Here is a 20,670-nt window from a genome sequence, read left to right on the forward strand (position 1 = left end):
ATCCCGTACTCTGCGATCCCGGAAGTGCGCTTTCCACCTCGTTAACTTGTAAATATTTAGATTGGTTGCGTAGGGTGTAATCGCAATCGATATCTGCCACGGCAAAACAACTCTGGCCATGCCGAGTGTGAACGTGCTAGATCTTGGCTATGTGAGGCCTACAGACTTCCTGACTTCTTGCATCGTGAGTGTCGAATAGGCTGTAGCCCTCTCTGCGCCCTCTCTGGCAACCTGGCTGAGATACTCCTGCTCGCCCTGAAGCCGCTCGAACTCGGCTCTCGGTTGCTCGAGAAGCTTCACCACAGCATCTGCAACATCATTCTTGAGATCTCCATGGCCTTTGATCTCGTAGCGTTTTGCAAGCTCGTAGATATCTTCATTCGTGCAAGCGGCTAGGATAGTAAGCAAGTTTGAGGTCCCCGGACGATTCACTGGATCGTAAGTGACACCAGTGACAGAGTCAGTAACAGCACCACGGATCTTCTTCCGTATCTCCTTCTCAGTATCAGTTAGAAGAATGCGAGACGATACATCCGGTGATGACTTTGACATCTTGGACGCTGGATCCTTTAGAGAAAGAACTCGGCGAGTGGTAGCTGCCTTCATGTCAGACGAAGCATGATATAAGACGACAGAGCCGCAACACGTACTGGCAACGTATTCGGGAAGAGGAAACGTCTTGCTAAATTGACGATTGAAGGTATCTGCAATGTCACGAGCCAGCTCGATGTGCTGCTTTTGATCTTCCCCGACAGGAACGTGTGTTGCCCTTATGGTGGACGCTCAGCAAGGAAAGATAGTTCAGATATGGAAGAAAATCACTTGTATAGCAAGATGTCGGCAGCTTGCAACACAGGGTACGTGAATAAGCCCGTGTTCAGCATGGATTCGTCGACTTCGGATTCGTCATTCGCATTTCTTGAAGTGGCGAGACGCGACTGGAACGGGTTCAGCCGTCTGCAACAATTCCTCAAAGCGCTGGGCGCACCTTCCAAGTGGTCATTCGACGAAGCTTCCCCACTGGAGTGATACAGTTGAATACCCAGCTCAACTCGGTGTGGTGCGGATTCTAGCAACATGGTCACTCTACGTCTTCGCCTGAACAGTATTGTCATCACCGTGCCTCATCTTGATGGAATATTGTCGACCTTTTGGGATCGAGCCCGACTGCTAATAACGCGGCGAGCATTTCTCGGCGCGCGACACTGAGCCGCTTCGGGTCCTGCGGCAGCGTTAAGGAATGCCATCCAACTATCGAGAATAACAATATATCGTTGGGGCTCGTATCTTGCTGTAACTTGACCCAATTTTGCAGCGCTCCGAGGAAGTTTCCCAGCTGTATAACACAGAGCCTATCTTAACGGACGCGACAATATTCGGAACAACAAGCACACCTACGTGAGGCGTTCCTGTGGGCTGTATACCCGAGAATACGATGCGCCGACGCGGTTCCGCTTCCGTACTCTTGCACAGTGCTGTCGAGGAGAAAGTCCTCGTCGCCCGCCTCGCGGGTGCACGGAAGTGATTGAGGAGCATGTGGATGGAGAAGGGTTCCCGCCAGGGCGCCTACTCGACGCGAATTGTAGGGCGCCCATTCATCGCGCGAACCTAAGCGCTTCACTCGTGCGACCCGAGGCTGTCCCCGGCGTTGAGGACGATGCCAGACGACATGGATGTTGATTACGCCATGGGTTTGCCTGGAGGTGATATGTTTGAAGATGCTGTGGGACTCTTTCAGCGGGCGGCGAAAGGTGAACACTCATCTCATGGACGTGCGCGTTGACCTCGATGTTGACCTCATCCGCGCAGAGATGAGCACTGAGGACGTCATCCTCACCCCCGGATTCACGCTAATGGATTCTATGAGTGCTTTTGAGGTGCGAAATAGTTGTTCAGAGCTTGGATCTAGTTTGAGATCGAATGAATAGATTGGAGAACCAAGGATGGATAGTGGCATGCTACTAGAGCAGGATAATACTCGTCCTGCGTTCGAACCTCTGACTCCCTTACTTCCCGAAGAGCTTTGCTGGATTATAGACAGATCTTTTGCATGTGAAGTGAGTCTTCGCCCCCTCATGCGTTGACCCTGCTAATCCCCGGTCTTTAGATGGGATGGTACGCTGGCAATATGCTTTCACAGACAGTATACACACTACTATACGTCCATACACTCCAAGACATCAACCCCGACCTATTACCACCGGAGTACCTCTACTCACAGGACTCTACACGCCCCATGCAGCTCCTTACGAGCGTGCTCCGCCCAGCGGTCTTCGCGATGTTAAAGGACTGCGATATCGTCTGGCGAGAGCTGTCTAAGAAGAGGGTGTACGATGTCAGTTCTCCACTGCTCTCTTCCAGTATACAGACGCTGAGACGCCGCCGTGGCTACCCACAGATGGAAGACTGGCAGAGCGAAAAGTGCGAGGTAACTCTGCTCGAAGGCGTCCCTGTTGACTTCATCATCGACAAGCTCGACGGGGCATACACTTGGCTCCGCAGCACGGACCTCCCGCAGCAGTGGATCGATGCTCTTGCGGACAGACTCGCGCTTCGGAAGGTGCGCGTGCCGTGCACCTTGCATGCACGATACCCTGACTAGAGTGATTTGCAGACATTGCTGCAGCTATTCAACACGGGGCATACTGGCCACCTTGACGACCTCAAGCCTCTGGTTACTATCGCGCGCAATATCCTCCGGAGAGTGCGCGCTCATCCTCCAGAGACGCCGCCAGCGGACTCGCCTGCCGTGGCTGCGTTCGACCCACACGTTTCCCGACGCCTGCATACCGTCATACCGACGCGCGAGTTGGAGCTGTCTCCCCAAGATTCTGTGTGGGATAGCCTCGAACGGATGCTCGATGGCTGGGAGAACATTAATTATTTACGGGAAAATCACAGCCTGCTGTCGTGGCAGGCAAGTCTCAGCTCAGCTTGCAAGGCTGTCTTTGCTGACGGCTTCTCAGGTCAACGGCTTGCTTAGCGTTTGGCTACCAGACAGGCCCTTACCAGTATCCTACCTCCGCTCACTGACGCAAGTGCGTGTAGCAGTAGCCTGACACTCACTAATCACGTCACTCACATGTCATATAGCACATATTTATCGATAATCATATTGTTCTGGGTGACTACGATGAGGAGTGGCTGATCGAACGGTTCTTCTGGGAAACTACTGGGACGTCCTACGAGTCGATATGCGAAGTACTCATCAACTCGTGGACGGGTCCTGGAGCACTAGCTCTGCAAGAGATGGAGTCGCATATCATGGAAGTAATTACATCATCTTTCAGGTCTTGAACGTCGGCTGACTTTATAATAGGTTGTCCCTACCTACATCAAATCCTCCTGGTTCAACCCGCCGCGCAGACGACGATACCTCATGAAGGCTGTCCGTGACTGGCAGCTCCTGCAAGATGCCTTCGGCAATCTCATACAGCATATAGCCGCATCCGTACGCATATACTCAACTTTCTTCTCTGCTTCATACGCTGAAGAGCTCTCTAGGGCGAATCTGTTTCCCAAATATTGCACTCACTTCCTTTGGTTGTGGCCGTTTGGAAGCTGACAACCGCCCGCGAGATCATTCTCACTGGTCTTCAGCAGGAGCTGTATGCTGCGTACGAGCGTTCATTAGCCTATTGGTATCTTGCCCAGATACTCGAAAGACACCTAGAGACTCTAGATCAATTGAAGCCGATAATCCCTCCAGGTGAAACGAAATAGTTTTTCTCGCTGTTGTGTGTGCTCTAAAGCAAAAGATATAGACTCATACGCACAACACGAATTGGAATTCCAGACGCAATTCCTGACCGTCCTGCAGTCAATGTCACTCGCTTCATTTGCCGTAGGTTTTGATTCTCACGAACTGGCCGGACTCATGACTTATGAATATGCGTGCCAGACGATATCAAGCGAAAGGCTACCAGATCCTGAGCGAATGCGTCTCAACTTCAAGCGTCGCTACAAGTGGCTCTGTTCTCCTAGAGAAGACAATCCTGAGGCGCTCCTCTTCAACCTCCCTTCATTACAAGACTTCTATCATAGCCTCGAAAACATAGAAGAAGTATGTCTCCGGTGACAATTGGAGACTTGTCTCTCATTCTACTTGACAGATAAAGGCGTCGGTTGAAGACCACCTCCGCATAGCACAGGACGCCCTCGCACACCTATCGACTGCCATTCCCAGAACTAGCACTACGGACAAAGGATACGAAGGTAGAATAGAGGTATGCAATCTTGCTATCGCTGTTCTGTCTTGCGTCTCACCTAAGTTGCAGCTCGTCAAGGGTCTGACCCGCATTAACGATCAGTTGCTTGATTTCGTTGGAAATAATCACACAGAGTCTGCTAAGTTGCAGTGGAATCCTAGATCTCACCCGTGGTTCCCTACTGTCGTTTTGTCATGAAATAGAGCAGCTTCTCAGTCATGATAGTGAGACGCGATAGGCGCCTAGCGCGAGTTGATCTTGTCCGCGGCTTCGTAGCACAGTGCACACGCCGGCTGCTAGACGTTAGACTCTCGTGAGGTTCACTAGCACGTTTTCGTTGCCATCCTTGCGATCTTTAGCTCTGAGCATGAAGCGGACTGCTAGCAATGAGCTCATTGGCAAGCCCAGTCCCTTCAGCTCTAGCGTAACACTTTTCGAACCCGGTCCTTCCGCTCCCCGACGATCCAAACGACTCAAAGCCGAGCCGGATGTGAAGGAAGAAGAGGAACTATCTACAATAACTGAAAATAAGAAGACCACTACGAGACGGACGCACCAGGCTGTCGTGAAGGTCGAACAGACCGAGACGACGGAGGTCGAGACAAAACTGGGTCGCCGGAGTGCTTCCCCGCGAAAGCAGAAGGCCGTCCCGCAGGCTCTTTCTGTGCCACATCCTGCACCGCCGGGATGGAAGGAGCAGTACGATGCTATCAAGCGTATGCGCGAGAACATTGTCGCTCCGGTGGACACGATGGGCTGTGAGCAGGCGCAGGTGAAGGAGGTCGACCCGAGGGTACGTTTTCGCTCCTGTCTACATTTTATTCGTCTAATGCAGCATTCATGGCCAGGCTTGTCGCATCTCGACGCTCATATCTCTCATGCTCTCGTCACAAACGAAGGATGAGGTCACCGACGCGGCTGTGTCGAAGCTGCGCGAGGCCGTCGGTGGAACCATAACAGTGGAGGCCATTTTGAGCGCAGATGAAAATGCCATCGCGGATGCCATCGCCAAGGTCGGATTCTGGAGGCGGAAAACTCAGTTAGCACTGGTCTCTCTGCATTTCACCCTGCCCAATTTATTCAGAATGCTAGGTACATCAAGCAGACTGCGCAGAAGCTGAGAGATGAGTTTGACTCTGACGTCCCGAAGACCGTGGATGAGCTGTGCTCCCTTCCTGGAGTCGGGCCAAAAATGGCGTTCTTGTGCCTCCATGTCGCCTGGAATATGTGAGACATGAACTCACACATGGCTTTTCGGTGACTAACATATCTGCTCAGAAATGTCGGCATTGGTGTAGATGTGCATGTTCACAGAATTACAAACAGATTGGGTTGGCACAAACCGCCAACAAAAACGCCTGAAGAGACGCGGTCCGTTTGGCGCATGTGTTCGTTGGCTTGTTACTGACTTCATGCCTAGTTTGAATCTACAGTCCTGGCTACCCAAGGAGCTACACGCAGAGATTAATCACAGGCTCGTCGGCTTTGGACAGGTGTGATCTGTTCACCATCGCTGCTTTTATAGTTCTCACGTCGACTGCCAGACTATATGCCAACCGGTCAGGCCGAAATGTGAGTCTTGTGACTTGAGTAATGGCCTATGCCCAAGCGCGAAGATTGTTACCAAGCGGGTCAAGAAGACAGCCAAAGTCGAAGAGATACCCTTGGACCTCGGAGGCCCGAAATTAGAAGTTGAGGTGGAAGTTGAAGAGACCAAGCCTACAGTTGATGATGATTCACTGGACGATCTCACCCCACCGCCTCCGTCACCATAGGGCACCTGCATCTATTCTAATCTGTCTAGTTACATATCCTTACAGGTACATCTTTCTCTGCTGTTTTTGCTTTCAATCTATGCCAAGTTCATCGCCATGTCCCAGAAGCCCTTCTCCAGGCGAGTGCAGCGCTCCCAAATTCCCTTCCACTCTTCGAATCTCACGGGAGATGGCGGGTCCTCCTGAGCCATGGCCTCAATTGTTTCTGGCATACGACAATTAGCACCTCATCTAGCCAAACATGCGTGCTTTCTCACCAATGCCGACGCGCACAGCTTGCTGGTAGTCCGCGCCGCCGTACTCATACATCCACTGCTTGTACGGGTTGCCCTCGAGCACGACCCAGCTGCTCGGCCGCTCCGCTTCTTTCTTCAGCCACAGGCCAACTTCGCCGTAGCCCAAGAGACAGGCAGCGCACGCCACGATGAGCTTGCTCGTGTCGCCTGGCGCAGTCTGTCAGCGACGGTCGTTGATGAAGCGAGAACAAGCAAATAGGAACAGACCCTGCAGGCCGATGTCCAGCAAATACGCCCCGTAGGCAGTCGTAGCGGGTGACTCGGGCGTCGCAGACAGCTCCTCCTCAGAAATGCCCCATTTTGCGCAGAAGCTTTTGTGCGTCGCGACTTCGTTAATGACATTCATGATTGTATCAGTTGCGGTCTTGATCGCAGCGAAGGTGGACGACTTGGCTGCGAGGAGTCTATGAAAATGTTAGTTGCTACCGTGCAAGAATGAGCCGTGAGACATACGCATATGCGCGAGCGTAGTATCGAAGGTACAAGTAGTCCTGCCTACAAAGAGATTAGCCAAAGGAAGCGACGGGCGCGATAGAAGTCCGACTTGATGAAGTGGAGGAAGCTTTCTCGAGGAAGAGTGCCCCTGGCGAGCTTTTTGACGAACTCGTGCTCAACGTATTCCTTCCAGATCTCGGAAGTGCTTTGGATGAGCAAACGTGTGAACGGGTGCGGGTTACTTGATGTTGATCTACAGTCATCGCGATTGGGTATTCATCCTGGACGAAGTGGCCGAGTCAACGCACTGAGGGATACTTCGCACAGTAAGACTATGTATATGGTTCAGCGGCCCATAACCTTCACCGATGGGCTGAGCAGTCTCGATGCCTAGGTGAGTAAACACTGTCGCATTTCGCGTTGCAGTCTCGACTAGTGGTATGGTCAGTTATCCCTTCCCGGTGTACGGAGCGATAACTGACCTGTTTCTCCCCGAGCGAGTGCGCATACTAAAGCAGCCGAGAGCGTGCAACCCGTTCCGTGTGTGCTCGTCGAATCAACTCTGGGTCGAATGAAAAGCGTCGTCCCGGATGCAGTGTGGAGGACATCGACTACTATCTCCTTAGAAGCAAGATCCTTCTCGGCGACCTGAAGGATTTCCATATTCTCCTCAAACAAGATGTCGCGGACGACTCGAATTTTCTGTCGGCTCCGGCTGACCCGCTCGACGTCATCCATGCTGACGGTGAGGTGACCGCCCTTGAGGAGGGCAGCCTGAGGGCCAAGTTTGAGGAGGTCGCTTGAGGCGCGCAGTATGTCCTCCAAGCTCTCGATGCTCGAAGGAAGACCGCGGTGAGACAGCATAAGTTCTGCTTCGGATTTGTTTGGCGTAACGAGGAACGTCAGGGGAAGGAGCTCCTCGATCAAGACTTCCACCGCATCTGCCTGAAGAAGCGTGTGCCCTGAAGTGGAGACGCACACCGGGTCGCATACAAGCAGGGGAAGCGGACGGCCGTCGTAGTGCGCCTCCAGAATGCGCACGACGGCTCGAATGGACTTAGCGTCGAAGAGCATCCCAGTTTTCATAGCTTTAATCTCGACATCGTCAAGGACCGAGCGAAGCTGAATGGTAGTTAGGGCCAGGCGGGTCTAGAAAACTAGAAGAAAACTGTACGTACCTGTTGTTCGACGAATTCTGGTGGTAGAGCGTGCACGGCCTGCACACCGGTCGTGTTTTGTGCGGTGAGTGCGACAATGACGCTAGTTCCGTAGCACAAGTGTGCCGTAAAGGTCTTGAGGTCCGCCTACAGAGGGATGGCTCGATCGAGCCAGCGCAAAACGAGCTCTGGCCGACCACAAACCTGTATTCCTGCTCCGCCACTGCTGTCTGAACCGGCAATGGTCAGGACAGCGGGCTGTTTTACCGTAGTATGCGACATCAGTGTCTACAAGAGGTGTCCACCGCGCGCGCTCGCTTCGGTCTCCAATAAGAACTGACGCTCAAAGTCACGCTCTCTCATATTATTACCTCCCTTTGTCTTGCGGTCATTCTTCTTGAAACGTTCGAGCGGATTCCCGTGCAGTCTTCAGCATACTATGGGCCAGTATTGGGTGATGTGAGCCTCTCCAGAAGTCTTTGAAACGAACTGCTGTTAACCATAGCTTGTATTCACGCCGCCAGCGCAAATGTCGACGCCCGGCAGACAACATCGGGTGCTGGTGGGAAACTGGGAGAGTCCTTCTGGACTTCGAAGACGAATCTCACGGAGCTGCTCATGAAACACTGGTCAGGAGATATTGACTTTTCGAATATCTGGTATGCAAATCATGGCGACAGGTCGAGGAGTATGGTGACTCACAAGCTTGCGCAGGGCAGACAAAGAGATCGCTGTCTTAGAGAGCGCAAAGCCATCACCCACGTCAAGGATAGTCCGCCTTCCGAACGAGCTACTTCGTATGATATTCGACGCGATTAACGACCTAATGTCCTGCATCTTTCTGTGCGTCACACACAACATCCTAGGTGTCGCTGGAGAAGCCCGTCTCCGCGAGCTCGCCGTCCCCGAGCCTGGTCCCTGGGCGGGCCACCGCATTCTATGTGTCGGAGACTACTGTAGGAAATTTCCTGCGAGCGTTGAAGAAGAAATATCAGCACAGGCCGCGACCTACACCTACTTAGTCTACGGAGAGGATTCAGACGCCTCCGACACCCAAGAGGAGGATGCTTCATTTTACGAGTGCGTCTCTGAGACTTACAAGTCCGTCAGGCCTTCGGACCGGTGGCCTCTCAAACTCTCTAAAGCTCAGTATAAATTATTGTCCCGGCTCCTGTCCTCAGCGGACCGCAAAAGGGTAAACACCGTTTTCATGGCGATCCGTAATGCCGATATTAGACTCGACATCTATGCAAAAGACTTGGTGCTCTGCAACCTATCAAAGGGAGAGTATGTAAGGAACGATGCGTGCGTGGGACCCAACACAGACGATAGCAACGACAGCTCGGAGGTAGACACGTACCTGGACCTTGGCCTGGTTCTCTTCTCCCGCATCTGTTGGTCCACAACCAGCCATTGCTCTATGCCAGAGAACATATCAGATCGGCTTACGACGGGAACGTGGGCCGGCGACCGCTTCGAGATCATTCCTAGGGAGAAGATGGGGCGCGACATCGAGTGGAAGGACATCACAGAGGAAGCTATAGCTTGGCTCCATGAGATTTTCGAAAGCGAGCATCAGTAGGCAAATAGTCTGTAAATCTAGGCATATACAGCTGCAGCTCGTAGAATACCTATACGCGTATGCTTATAGAAAGAGGCCTCGACCTCTACCAGCTACCTATTCACAAGACAGTTACTAGATTACATACGCTGCATTGATACGGCACATCTCAAGGTCCGCACGAAATAGCTCACTTCCCAGTCTCGATACACCAAGTACGTACTGCACAGTCTTCCTATGGCTGCTCCCATGCCTTCTCGACTCACTTCCCTCGAGAAGAGCTATCGTGCTGCAGAGAATTGCAGGTAACTATGTTAATGGCGCGGTCTCCAACACACGGCCACCTGTAAGATTCGCCGACGCGAACAAATGTGTATGTCGTTCAGGGTGGTGTTCACATCCTGCGAGACGTTGCACAAAACCCAGGGCCAGCATGTTGGGTTAATATTAGTGTCACAAGCTGGCCCCACCCCCACCTCTTCCAGTCGAAGGGTGTTGCGCCCCCGTTACGCAATTCCCTGGACTACACACGCGTGTCTCTTCATCGCGGACTGTCGAAGACGTCTGGATCTCTGTGATTAGAAGCTTGTCGTTTCCGAGAATGGACCGGGTAAGCTACAGCCCGTAGCCTGCGCGCAATGTACTGAAACAAATATGAGCACAAGAGTGTCAGGACGAAGGCCCGGGCTGTCGCATCTTTCGGCTTGGAATTCGCCAAAATATCATTTGACGAAACTCTATTGCTAGGCATATCGAACTCCAACGGTGAGTCGTCATACAATACATACCTCAAGGCTTCAGTTGCCAGTTGCCAGTGGCAAGTTGCAACTTAAGCCTTGACCGTGGTTCCAAAAGGGAGGGTGAGGGCAAAAGAAGTGCATTCACCGGGAGTCGAACCCGGAGCTAGGCCATGGGAAGACCCAATGTTACCGCTACACCATGAATGCTGACATAATTTTTTATGAGATATAATTGATATTGGGTCGATGACACACACACCTCGGAGTTGGCCGATGTGTTAATGGCAGCTGTCGTCAACAACCCTTGGACCTCTCAACCTCGCAACCTACTACTAGCAGATATCAATGACACAGGTACATCTCTTTGATTGCTTTTAGCTTAGCGCGTTGCAATACTTGCTTTAAGCTTGCAGGATGACCCCTCCGCCGTTTGAGCAAACACTATTCAGGTATAAAATGGAGCCAATTTAAACTTGATGCGCCGCTGCCTATGGATATGTTGCTACCTGACTTTGGTCAACTGTTGTCCATCTTCCATGGCGGTACGTTATCTTTGATCTTAGCTGCATACTTACGGCTTGCATTCGATGGGTCTTTCCTTCTTCATCGATGAGGGATAGTTGACTGCAGGGACCTATATGCAATGAACGTACGGAGAGAACCGACGTCCGTGTTCCGATCTACCCATGGCGGTCTCATGGTGTCCCATAGACTACAGCCCTGCCTCGTGGGGGCGTGGTGGTTTCTGCCAGTCCGGTGCGGCTGCCGTGCACCGAGTCGCGGCCCGCTCCCTTCGAACGCTCGACTCCGTTATTCCGCTTCCCAAAGCTGGCTTCTCAGGTTTTCCTTTGAACGTGCAGGTTCATTGGTCAGTGAATTTGAGCTCGGCACAGTTCCGAGACGGCGCTTCGAAGCATTCTTTTAAGTGTTTGTCGTCCGCATGTTGAAGATATGCTTTGTTTCAAGCGCTGCTAACTTCATGCAGAACTCATTACTGGGTCAGTGGCCACAGACCGCGCGGAGGGGCGTACTTCTTCGTTGCAACGCAAGTCAGGCGACGAGTGCGCCTTGCCCCCCTTCCCCTCGTCTCCCGTACTAAGCCGGATGCTTGCAGAAGACTTTGCATCGAATGGGATCTCGTGTGCACTATCGTCGCTCCGAGGGTGCCCCAAACGGCTACAAGCACGCGCTGAGTTCGGCCGAGCATCTACTTCTCTGACAAGAACCGGATAGGACCACTATAACCTTTATGTCAATTACTGTTTTCACTCCTCGAAGTACGCATGGTGCGTATCTGTAGACCGCCTTCCGTCCCCCCTACAACATTTCGGAGGCAAAACCTCGGTATGGGGCCAATGGTATAAAGGATCTTCACCGCCTCGTTTATGGCTAGCCAAGGCCTACAATGGCGACTTCCCTCTGGATAGCACATCTCTTCCTCATTGCCGCCGCCTTTACCAGCGCACGCCCTGCCGGTAAATCAACGACCAGGACATCTATCTCGAGTCCCCTCTTCCCTGTGTCGCCCCAGCTCAGCTACTGGACAACATCATCGTCGATCCCAGGGGCTCTGCCTCTCGCGGATTCCACATTCCGCCCACACAACCAGATTACTGCGCTCCAGCACCCATACGTAGACGCACCCGATGGCGAGCTGTCCATGCAGGCGTACTATCCCGCCGGCTCGTACAATTTCCAGAACAGCCCCCAGGGCGGGTTCTCGTTCTACGCTCCCGGGCCCACGAGTGTCGATCTCACGACTGCCAAGGAAGCCACATTCGGGTACACGGCGTATTTCCCCGCCAGCTTCGATTTCGTGAAGGGTGGGAAGGTGCCTGGGCTCTGTACGTCCATTTTCACCGTGACACTACACTACTACTCGTGGCTGATCGGTGTTCATAGACGGTGGAAACAGCGATAGCGAGGCTGTATCGTGCTCGGGCGGGCGCAGAGACGATGACTGCTTCTCGGCGCGATTGATGTGGCGCACGAACGGCGCGGGCGAGCTGTACACCTACCTTCCGCCAGACTTCTCCGCGAACCAGGCGGTGTGCGATATCCCGCCGTACTCGACGTGCAATGACGTGTATGGTGCCTCGGTCGGCCGCGGGTCGTACAACTGGACGACCAGCGGACGGACGACTGTTGCGCAGCGTGTCCGTCTGAACGACGCCGGACAGGCAAACGGCGAGCTGCAGCTGTTCGTAGGAGGTAAAAGCGTCGTGAACGTCGGCGGCCTTGTCCTCAGAAATAGCTCTGCTGGACGCATCCGCGGTATGCAGATGCAGACCTTCTTTGGCGGTGAGACTTTTGATGATGTCAGCGTAGCCATGTAGCTAATACCCATGTTGTAGGTTCTGATTCCTCCTGGGCAAGCCCGGTGGATCAATACATTTGGTTCTCGGACTTCTCGATCGCTATCACAGAGACCTTGTGAAGCAGCGTACCGGCGCGTTCAGAACCACCGAGGGATAATAATGCTAGCTCGACGTTTCTTATCGTTATCTACTGTCTGATCAGCCTGTCCTTCTGTGGCTGCCACCATCTGCTTTTCAGGGCCGATGCTTGCCTTCGAAGCCGATGTGGCGTTCCGATTGTTGTAATTATTCACTCCTACTTGTTTACGACCCTGCACAAGCTGCTCCTTTGTACGTCGTCCTTGTATCATCATGTATTGCACCTATATCAATGTACCTCGTCCGAAGTGATCACAATGCGATAACCTGGGCTGCATCCCCAGCATGAAATAAGGTTTTTCTTGGCGACGCGAGGGGTGGATCGATGATGAACAAACAAAAAGACCTGATTGCCGAGTGGCGTACAGCTAGGCGGGGTAATATAATGGCAGAGGGACCAATTTTTCCAGGCTGTCCTTGGACATTGCTCTCTTGCCCTCGAGCTCAGTCGTGTCGACTGCGTCGACCTCTGTCCTTACTCTCCTCACCTCTTATCTCGTCGCCGCTGTGCTGCTGTCACTCTCTCGCTACCAACTCTCATTTACGTTGCTTGTATTGGTCGTAATGTTTGTTCTCAAGTCGATCGCTACCCTCCTTGCCCTTGCGGCCTCGGTCTCTGCTCACCGCTCTGCGCAAGCCATTCACCGCCGTCACCACCGCATGCATGCTCACTCCCAACGGACATGCAGCTCACACATCGCTACATCGGCGAGCAATTCCGCCGAGTCCGCTTCGCCCACGGCCAATAACGACGAAATCAGGACCACTTCGAGCGTACACTCCGCGTCATCTACTCATTCATCCGCTGCCGCCATCCAGACCTCGGATACGCTCTCTTTCCACACCGACCTCGCTGCGCTCGCGCCAATCGCCAATATCCTGGAAACTTGGTCGACCGCGCCCTCTGCTCCGGAGCCTCTCCCCCTGAGCGACTCGACCTTCCGCATCACGAACGACCTTACCGCGCTCCCGCACCCTTACGTACCTGCTCCCGATGGTCAGCTTTCGGTGAAGGCCACCTACCCCCAGGGGTCATGGAACTTTCAGAACAGCCCTCAGGGTGGTTTCTCTTTCTATGCCCCCGGTCCTTCTGACGTCGACCTCACTACCGCGAAGGAGGTCACCCTCGGCTATTCTGTCTTTTTCGAGGACGGCTTCGAGTTCAACCTGGGCGGCAAGCTTCCCGGTCTTTGTATGTCCAATTATTATTTAAGTTGTGACTCCCGTTCAGTTCCTACTTTAATGCAGACGGCGGTGACTCCGATGAGATTGCACTCAGCTGCTCGGGCGGAAAACGCGATAATCGCTGCTTCTCGGCGCGTCTGATGTGGCGCACGAACGGTGCCGGCGAGATGTACACCTACCTCCCGCCAGCCTACGATGCGAACGACGCCGTCTGCAATGTAGCGCCTTTCTCTACCTGCAACGACGAGTATGGCGCCTCTGTTGGCCGCGGCTCGTATACCTTCGAGGCCGGCCAGTCAACCGCGATCAGCATGCGCGTCCGTTTGAACGATGCTGGCCAGCAGAACGGCGAGCTCCAGCTCTGGGCTAACGGCCAGAGTGTTGTCAACGTTGGCGGCCTGGTCCTTCGTGACAGCGATGCTGGCAGAATCCGAGGTCTTATGATGCAGACGTTCTTTGGTGGTGGGTGCTACCAAACTCATCGTCATTTTTGTGTGACACTGATGCATTTTTTTACAGGTTCCACTCAGAACTATGCTTCGCCAAAGGACCAGAGCACGTATTTCCGCGACTTTACGATTGCCATCACCGAGAAGCTGTAGAGCGTAATCACCTGCCCTTCCGCTCTCCAATGCTACGCGACCAGCTCAATCCTACGACACAACATCATCAACAGTCAATCCTTTGGCACGCACACACACGCAGTCCCCACAGTCTTCATGCTTTCATGCTTTCCGTGCTGGTTCATGTCGTCTTTCACCGGTGTCCTTGTTACCGACCGCAGGACGTCCCGTGTGCGCTAGAGGCGTACATTGTCCTAGGTCTGCCCACAAGATGGGCGGGCCCGCCGCGGCCCTTGACGGTGTCGCGGAGATGTCGAGTAGCTCTCTAAGTACGTTGGCTTGTTGATAGTCATGCTCTATCTCACGTACTACATCCTCGTTACTCTAATTATTGCTTTCATTTGCCCCATCGCGTCGCAGTATGATCTGTAGCTTCCATCGAGACACTTCAGGTTTAGTCAACGTGTTCTTCCCGTCTCAGGCGGGACCTCTGTCTTCGCTGTGGCCGATGTTGCGAAGTTACCATGTTTGGTATGCTCCTTGCCAGAATTGGATGATCAGACCGAGGAAGTCAAACTATTTCATCTATCTAATTTAGCAATCTTCGCACAGGAGCTGGCTGCCCGGAGTGTATAAAGGTAGGAGGCTAGATGAGGACGCTGCGGAGCTTTCCTTAGTTCCACTACGAGTTCTGCTAGCCTTCCTGACCTCACTCGTCGTGCAGCCCTTTGCCAGATTCAGATATCCTCTAGACTGCTTAGTTAGACAAGTGAGGAAGTGCAAATGCGTGGACGTTCGCCGTGAGGAGTCGTTCTGTAGCTTCAGCAGTTTGATGTCTACTAGTCCACTCCGCCCTGACATCCACATCTTTTTTCGAACTGGAAGGCGAGAGGCGGGGACCCACAAACAGATCCACCTCTAGCTTATACACGATTCTTAAAGGTACGCGAACGGTATCAATAACAGCTGGTCTCAATATCATGCAAACCCGTATGCTTGCACTGTGCAGGTGCTGAATGAACGCAGACGACAACCCGCCAATTAGTGGTACTTTACGCCCGCAGCTGATAGCACTTAAATGTGCAATAATGGGACGCCGTCGTGGCTCAATGGCTAGGGCGTCGCTTTCCTACTATGGTAGGATTAGGCGAAGATTGTGGGTTCGAGTCCCATCGTCGGTAGCAGGATACCTTTTTGCCTTTAACCGTGAGGCAGCATAGGAAGAAGAAGAAAAAACCGAAAACAATGAGATTGAATGAATATAGCAGACCTGCAAACCCATGGTATGGTCGAGAACAGCCAGGCAGGGCTGCTCACTTTACCCGAAGACGCTAACACACCGGGTATGACAAGCACAGGTCTGTCACGGTTCGGTAATGCATATATCGGAGCTCAGGTTTGGCTCAGGCTAAGACTCACCGGTCGTGACAAAGGCCGTAGCCCGTACTTTAGGCCGACTGTATGCAAGAAGCCTTCAAGGGACAAAGCTACGACTCAAGCCTCCGATCTCTTCGGCATGTCGTCACTCTCTGCGTAGCAATGACCCTCTCTGATGTAGGTTAATGAATGGCTGTAGCCACGGTGACGACGCAGTGACTGCGAGTCATGCTTGTCCTCGATGCCGCTGATGGCCGTGGTGCGAGGCTGGACGAACCTTCAGCTGCATGCGCCCGCGAGCCATTCATAAAGCGCAATATTGGTAAGTCATTGGTGAGTAGTCTCCCACAGACATTCTGCACGATATGGAGCTCCTTCTCTCGCACAACAGCCCCACGAACGCTGACCTCTCCACTTCTGACGGCCGTGTGCTGTACTCAATCTCGACGCCGCGCAGATTGACGGGTCGCACGACGACGGTGTCCAAATATACCCTCAGCCATGGGGGTCTCTGGCCTACCGGAGGATCGCAAGAGCTCGCCAGAGTTCACTGGCACTCATGGCGGAGTTCCCAGCTCGTATATAACGGTCAGATGTTGGACTTTGACAGCTTTCTCCATAAGAACAGCATGCTTAGGGGGTGAGTCTGCTACATTACGCGCCGCAGATGCATGGGCTCACCTGACTCGAAGAACACGCTCGTTCGTAGGGCCGGACGGAAGGTCCTACAAGTGGAAGACGGGCTGGAAGTCATGTCATGTACGCCCAGTGTTCCAAATCATTCGCTCTTTACGACACTGACGCATTACATGCAGCTCGAGACGGACGATGGGCACGGCGCAACTATCGCCAAGTTCCGACACAAGAGCCTCCTGACTGGCACAAAGCCGGCCCTGGAAATCGACGCCTCCGCACTGCACATGCTCGACCTCATTGTCATTACTTGGATGTATTTCGAGAAGAAGAGGCGAGACCAGGAAGCTGCGACTGTCGTCGCCGCCGCTAGCTGAGGCTGTACCGGTACCCTTATGATACTATCAACCCCTTAAGCCGAGAGCGGATCTTGCTCTCTGTCTCTCCACGACGCACTGTCTCGCACATTTTGGACACCTTCACTGTATGCGCTTCCCACAGGCCCATTCTAATTATCATATAACTATTTCCGAATAATTTCAATGCGTACTAAAAAGTCCTAAACCAAAGTACTATTGCAGATCATACATAAGCGATGCGAGAAGTCCGGAGTGAGAGTCATGAATACTGTGAGCGATAAGATGCACGGAGAGAAGGAGAAACACAGAACTACACATAGATTGTATTACATGAAGGGGCAGCAATTCGCAAGTAGCTTCCAAATACTGCAAGTCCCGGATGACTCCCCGGCGAGTTTGATCGCTCCGCCGATGCGGGTGATGGTGATGGTGCACGTCCGCTCGCCCTCCGACGGTGATGGCACAGGATACCACCACTTAAGGAGCTGACCATCGACAGACCATCGTCCGTCAGAAACCTCGACTTCGAGTGCGAGCGGGGTGCCCGAGTCCGCAGCCGCAGACTTCCATGACGCTGACAGATCCGATATAGAAGGGGTGCGTGATCCCGGATCGGAGGCAACGGGCGAGGAAGGACATGAATCGCCTTCTGGGGTGTCGTCGACGGACTGCTCGCCGTTGTATCGGGCGATGACGCGGTCGCTAGCGTAGTGTACGAGCGGCACATAGATCTCGGTGGCTAGTGCCTCGTCCTTCTCGGGACCATTGGACGCGAGCGTCGAGGAATCACCCGACGAGCGCGGCGCAACGAGCGCCTCGGGGCGCGGCAGGTCCTCTGGGCGAACGCGCACGGTGAGCTTGAAGGCAGCCTTCTTGACGTCGAACTCGATGTCCGCGGGGACACCAACGACGGCGCGCGGGTATGGCCTGCAGAACGCCTTCACAGCGCGTGCGCCGTCCGTTAGGAAATCGTAGGCGTTCTCCCAGGGCTCGAGCGTGTTGATTATGCGCTGCTTCATCTCGTCCTTCGGGACCAGCGTCGTCAGCGTCAGCGTCGACTCGTCCGACACGGGTGCCCTGCCGATTGCCGGGGGTGGAACGCTGCTCAAGAGCTGCGCGGATGAAGATTCGGCAGTCTGCATCTGATATTGCTCCTTCACCCTTAGGTCGTCTACGCTCCACACGCTCAGGTCCTCGAGGTTCCAGCCGTCACCCCACATGTGCGAATTATCGGGGCAGTACGTCCAAATCGTGTAGTTCAAGACGTTCGGCCCATCAGCGGCGTTCAAGCTCGCGTCAAGGGCTTTCTGTTGGTTAGTGTAGTCCCCACGATACTTGCCGTCATCAGTCCAGCCGTACGAACGCTTCTTGTCCATATCGAACGGCACACCAATCTCGCCGATGATCGTGGGGTATGACCCGAGGATCTTGCAATCGTCTTTCAGGACACCGAGCTGCTCCTGCAGCGACTGACGTATCGCGCGTTCGCCTAGTTTGACGGCCTGCACGGGGGACTTGTACTTGCCCCTCAGTAGCCCCAACGCGTCGGCGTTGAACCAATTCCAGTGTCGGTTGATGAGCGTAAGGCCGTCGTAGTAATGCGTCGAGAAGCAGCAGCGGCCTTTGAGGTCCTGCTCAGATATCGGTGGTGGGGGCGCAAATACAGGAGGGGCAACGAAGAGAATCGCCTCGGGATGAGACTTCCGCATCCGCCCGGCGAATGCCTGCCAGTGTGGACGCCAATAATCTTCGAGGAAGACGACTTCGTGGTCCAGGTCAGAAGGAGGTGCCTTGAAGTAGTCAGGCACGACCACGTAACCGGATTCGACGTCCCAGACACCGTGCTGTGCCCATATGCAGATCCCAAGGGACCAACCCGGATCACGTCTCCACCCCCATTTCGGATGCACACCGCCCGGTTCGGTCTCAGGCTCAGCCCACATCTTGTACCCATGAGGATCAATGGTGACTGTGCCATCCCGTTTGGGACCGAACGTGCCAAAAGCCCAACTATCCACCGTCTGCTTCTGGCCCATACCCAAGCGCATAGACTGTGCGGGAGTCGGGAATGACCCTTTTTTCAAGGTCGATGTTTGCTCGGTAGGGTACACATCGAGGTCGGGATAGCCACACAAGCCCTCGTAGGGCTCGTTCATGCTGTCCCAGCCGATGACACATTCGTCGAGAAGATCGCCTGCGTCACGTACGCGATCGGCAAGCTCACCCATGGCAGCAATGTAATGCGACTGGAGATAGTCTTGAATGTTAACGCCGTCGATGACGCATTTCGGAGCAAAATCCCGACCGGCGAAGAACAGGGTAAAGAGGGTCTGGGCTGCAAAGCGGCCATAGTTGGTGCTCCAGGTCATAGCGGGGAACTTCGCAGGGTCGGGTTCTGCAGGTGTCGGGTATTCACAGTGTATGATGGCTGCCTGGGTAGCGGTGAAGTTTCTTGGGTCGATACCACACGCAGGTAACGTCCAGAACGGCGCTCCTGACCCGCCAGAGAAACGGGACCACTACAAAACGGTTGGCGCGAGCTTGCAATGAATGACTGAGCCACGTACAATATCTTGATGTGGGTCCAGGTAGACCCTAAAGTCATACTCTTTGCATTTCCGCAGGACGCGCACCACATAATCCATAAACTCATGATCATATTGTCCTCTAGAAAAGTGTCAGCCAAGCCTTAAATCAGTATCGGAGCGCCGCTTACGGTCCTGCATGTTCCAGTGACTCCCAGGTAACAACATATCGCAGCATATTAAAGCCCCAGCCCTTCAACCGAGAGAGATGTACGTCGGCGGAACCATCGTCAAGATTTAGCGGTCTATTCACGAAGCTTTCGCTCCCGTCCTCGCCTGACTCCCAAAGACCGCCGAGCACTTGTGATTGCTTCCCGTAGGGTGCTTTGCTTGAGCCCGAGAGGTTGATGCCCCGCAAAAGGAGAGAACGGCCAGCGTTGTCAACAAAGTGGGTATCGGTGGTATGGATGTAGTACGGCGGCGTCGGCTGACCCGTGGTTGGAGAAAGAGATGGTACTTTAGGCATCGTGAGGTCGTTAAAGCACCAGTGTAATAAGTTCGGAGGTCGCCAGTGTCGTCCTTGGCGATGAGGTCGTGAAGGAGGTGGAGAATAAAGCTGCTGCTAGACCGCAGTATTGAAGTTAGATTTGAATGAAGTATCCAAATTCTGATTCTTTACGTATATAGTCACGTGTATCACAATCATATCAAGGGGCCATGGCGCAACGGTAGCGCGTCTGATTCCAGTCATGCGGTCATGTGACTCCAGAAGGTTGAGTGTTCAAGTCACTCTGGCCTCAGTGGTTTTATCTTTTTAGGTGTAAAAGAGTAGAATATTCAGAACATTCATGACTTTGCATGCAATTATGTTGTAGAAACAGTGTTGGGAAAGCAGAATCAGAGGGTATCAGCTAAAATAACTATCATGAGCTTTCAGCGCTTATTTCGTGATACCATCATTTTGCTATGATGCTTGTGTTTGTGCTATACTGTATTATCAGGTCTGCTGGTCGAACTCACTCGACAGGTTCGTCATGATATGTCTGTTTGAAACAAAACCATATGTGTCTCTTTTTTGCATGCAGATAGAAAGAAAGGACAACACATGTAAAGCTGATACTGTCGATTGAATTAATACAATGATTACCTTGCTCGAGTCTGTCACCAAACATCATTCAAGTTCCCAATGCCATTTATCAGCTCAAATAAGATCATGATGAGATCCAGTTCAATTACTAGCATTATGGCATTAGAGAGTCACGAAGGAGTAGGTATACATGCAAAGGAAACAGGGGTACATGTATTTTTACATGTAAGATCATGAACTTGGCAGTCTTCATTGAGAGGTGCTCAGACATGAGAGAACGGGACTGAGCTGTATAGTTGACAAATGTGTCTAC

The 20,670-nt window shown here is 53.1% G+C and overlaps 8 protein-coding genes and 3 non-coding genes across 11 annotated transcripts; 7 read left to right on the plus strand and 4 right to left on the minus strand.

Annotated features, from left to right (window-relative positions):
- Positions 1 to 18: 18 nt before the first annotated feature.
- PHACADRAFT_174269 (uncharacterized protein) lies at positions 19 to 1,831 on the minus strand (the record flags this gene model as incomplete). The annotated part of the gene is made up of 7 exons (XM_007396333.1): positions 19 to 596; positions 651 to 769; positions 823 to 938; positions 989 to 1,069; positions 1,124 to 1,336; positions 1,399 to 1,462; positions 1,785 to 1,831. 7 exons carry the CDS (start codon positions 1,829 to 1,831, stop codon positions 148 to 150), a joined length of 1,089 nt encoding a protein of 362 aa, XP_007396395.1. The 3' UTR covers positions 19 to 147.
- PHACADRAFT_122281 (uncharacterized protein) lies at positions 1,794 to 4,451 on the plus strand. The gene is made up of 13 exons (XM_007396334.1): positions 1,794 to 1,877; positions 1,929 to 2,057; positions 2,108 to 2,335; positions 2,399 to 2,560; positions 2,615 to 2,917; positions 2,967 to 3,038; positions 3,094 to 3,270; positions 3,320 to 3,451; positions 3,505 to 3,709; positions 3,765 to 3,844; positions 3,902 to 4,063; positions 4,113 to 4,226; positions 4,278 to 4,451. The coding sequence occupies exons 1-13, from the start codon at positions 1,812 to 1,814 to the stop codon at positions 4,404 to 4,406; spliced, it is 1,959 nt and encodes a 652-aa protein (XP_007396396.1). The 5' UTR covers positions 1,794 to 1,811; the 3' UTR covers positions 4,407 to 4,451.
- Positions 4,452 to 4,895: 444 nt separating this feature from the next.
- PHACADRAFT_162146 (uncharacterized protein) lies at positions 4,896 to 5,707 on the plus strand (the record flags this gene model as incomplete). The annotated part of the gene is made up of 6 exons (XM_007396335.1): positions 4,896 to 4,907; positions 4,936 to 5,001; positions 5,057 to 5,247; positions 5,301 to 5,435; positions 5,487 to 5,579; positions 5,629 to 5,707. 6 exons carry the CDS (start codon positions 4,896 to 4,898, stop codon positions 5,705 to 5,707), a joined length of 576 nt encoding a protein of 191 aa, XP_007396397.1.
- Positions 5,708 to 5,735: 28 nt separating this feature from the next.
- On the minus strand, positions 5,736 to 8,153 carry PHACADRAFT_209595 (uncharacterized protein; the record flags this gene model as incomplete). The annotated part of the gene is made up of 9 exons (XM_007396336.1): positions 5,736 to 6,188; positions 6,241 to 6,426; positions 6,487 to 6,683; positions 6,733 to 6,774; positions 6,824 to 6,967; positions 7,023 to 7,146; positions 7,197 to 7,836; positions 7,893 to 8,018; positions 8,076 to 8,153. The coding sequence occupies 9 exons, from the start codon at positions 8,151 to 8,153 to the stop codon at positions 6,061 to 6,063; spliced, it is 1,665 nt and encodes a 554-aa protein (XP_007396398.1). The 3' UTR covers positions 5,736 to 6,060.
- A 157-nt stretch (positions 8,154 to 8,310) lies between these two features.
- PHACADRAFT_209596 (uncharacterized protein) lies at positions 8,311 to 10,286 on the plus strand (the record flags this gene model as incomplete). Its single annotated transcript, XM_007396337.1, has 3 exons — positions 8,311 to 8,330; positions 8,396 to 8,530; positions 8,586 to 10,286. 3 exons carry the CDS (start codon positions 8,311 to 8,313, stop codon positions 9,451 to 9,453), a joined length of 1,023 nt encoding a protein of 340 aa, XP_007396399.1. The 3' UTR covers positions 9,454 to 10,286.
- A 22-nt stretch (positions 10,287 to 10,308) lies between these two features.
- On the minus strand, positions 10,309 to 10,379 carry PHACADRAFT_t76. Its single transcript has one exon. It is a non-coding gene; the product is annotated as a tRNA-Gly (tRNA).
- A 1,198-nt stretch (positions 10,380 to 11,577) lies between these two features.
- PHACADRAFT_29063 (polysaccharide lyase family 14 protein) lies at positions 11,578 to 12,508 on the plus strand (the record flags this gene model as incomplete). Its single annotated transcript, XM_007395195.1, has 2 exons — positions 11,578 to 12,016; positions 12,075 to 12,508. 2 exons carry the CDS (start codon positions 11,578 to 11,580, stop codon positions 12,506 to 12,508), a joined length of 873 nt encoding a protein of 290 aa, XP_007395257.1.
- A 570-nt stretch (positions 12,509 to 13,078) lies between these two features.
- Positions 13,079 to 14,832, plus strand: PHACADRAFT_257172 (polysaccharide lyase family 14 protein). Its single transcript, XM_007396338.1, has 3 exons — positions 13,079 to 13,820; positions 13,877 to 14,275; positions 14,333 to 14,832. Exons 1-3 carry the CDS (start codon positions 13,193 to 13,195, stop codon positions 14,413 to 14,415), a joined length of 1,110 nt encoding a protein of 369 aa, XP_007396400.1. The 5' UTR covers positions 13,079 to 13,192; the 3' UTR covers positions 14,416 to 14,832.
- Positions 14,833 to 15,471: 639 nt separating this feature from the next.
- Positions 15,472 to 15,557, plus strand: PHACADRAFT_t74. Its single transcript has one exon. It is a non-coding gene; the product is annotated as a tRNA-Arg (tRNA).
- A 410-nt stretch (positions 15,558 to 15,967) lies between these two features.
- On the minus strand, positions 15,968 to 19,898 carry PHACADRAFT_122298 (glycoside hydrolase family 5 protein). Its single transcript, XM_007396339.1, has 5 exons — positions 19,462 to 19,898; positions 19,313 to 19,412; positions 16,569 to 19,264; positions 16,446 to 16,512; positions 15,968 to 16,393 (listed from the first exon to the last, which is right to left on the minus strand). Exons 1-3 carry the CDS (start codon positions 19,794 to 19,796, stop codon positions 17,072 to 17,074), a joined length of 2,628 nt encoding a protein of 875 aa, XP_007396401.1. The 5' UTR covers positions 19,797 to 19,898; the 3' UTR covers positions 15,968 to 16,393; positions 16,446 to 16,512; positions 16,569 to 17,071.
- Positions 19,899 to 19,981: 83 nt separating this feature from the next.
- Positions 19,982 to 20,070, plus strand: PHACADRAFT_t75. Its single transcript has one exon. It is a non-coding gene; the product is annotated as a tRNA-Trp (tRNA).
- Positions 20,071 to 20,670: the final 600 nt, after the last annotated feature.

The sequence above is a fragment of the Phanerochaete carnosa genome (genome assembly GCF_000300595.1).
Source record: "Phanerochaete carnosa HHB-10118-sp unplaced genomic scaffold PHACAscaffold_5, whole genome shotgun sequence".
NCBI lineage: Eukaryota > Fungi > Basidiomycota > Agaricomycetes > Polyporales > Phanerochaetaceae > Phanerochaete > Phanerochaete carnosa.

Excerpts from the sequence above, each read along its gene's own strand:
- PHACADRAFT_122281 (XM_007396334.1), top strand. The coding sequence starts at position 1,812 with ATGAGCACTGAGGACGTCATCCTCACCCCCGGATTCACGCTAATGGAT. Across the intron at positions 3,271-3,319 it reads TGGAGTCGCATATCATGGAA|GTTGTCCCTACCTACATCAA; the intron begins GTAATTACATCA and ends ACTTTATAATAG. Across the intron at positions 4,064-4,112 it reads GCCTCGAAAACATAGAAGAA|ATAAAGGCGTCGGTTGAAGA; the intron begins GTATGTCTCCGG and ends TCTACTTGACAG.
- PHACADRAFT_257172 (XM_007396338.1), top strand. The coding sequence starts at position 13,193 with ATGTTTGTTCTCAAGTCGATCGCTACCCTCCTTGCCCTTGCGGCCTCG. Across the intron at positions 13,821-13,876 it reads CGGCAAGCTTCCCGGTCTTT|ACGGCGGTGACTCCGATGAG; the intron begins GTATGTCCAATT and ends ACTTTAATGCAG. Across the intron at positions 14,276-14,332 it reads GATGCAGACGTTCTTTGGTG|GTTCCACTCAGAACTATGCT; the intron begins GTGGGTGCTACC and ends ATTTTTTTACAG.
- PHACADRAFT_122298 (XM_007396339.1), bottom strand. The coding sequence starts at position 19,796 with ATGCCTAAAGTACCATCTCTTTCTCCAACCACGGGTCAGCCGACGCCG. Across the intron at positions 19,413-19,461 it reads TCACTGGAACATGCAGGACC|AGGACAATATGATCATGAGT; the intron begins GTAAGCGGCGCT and ends ACACTTTTCTAG. Across the intron at positions 19,265-19,312 it reads TGGACCCACATCAAGATATT|TGGTCCCGTTTCTCTGGCGG; the intron begins GTACGTGGCTCA and ends ACCGTTTTGTAG.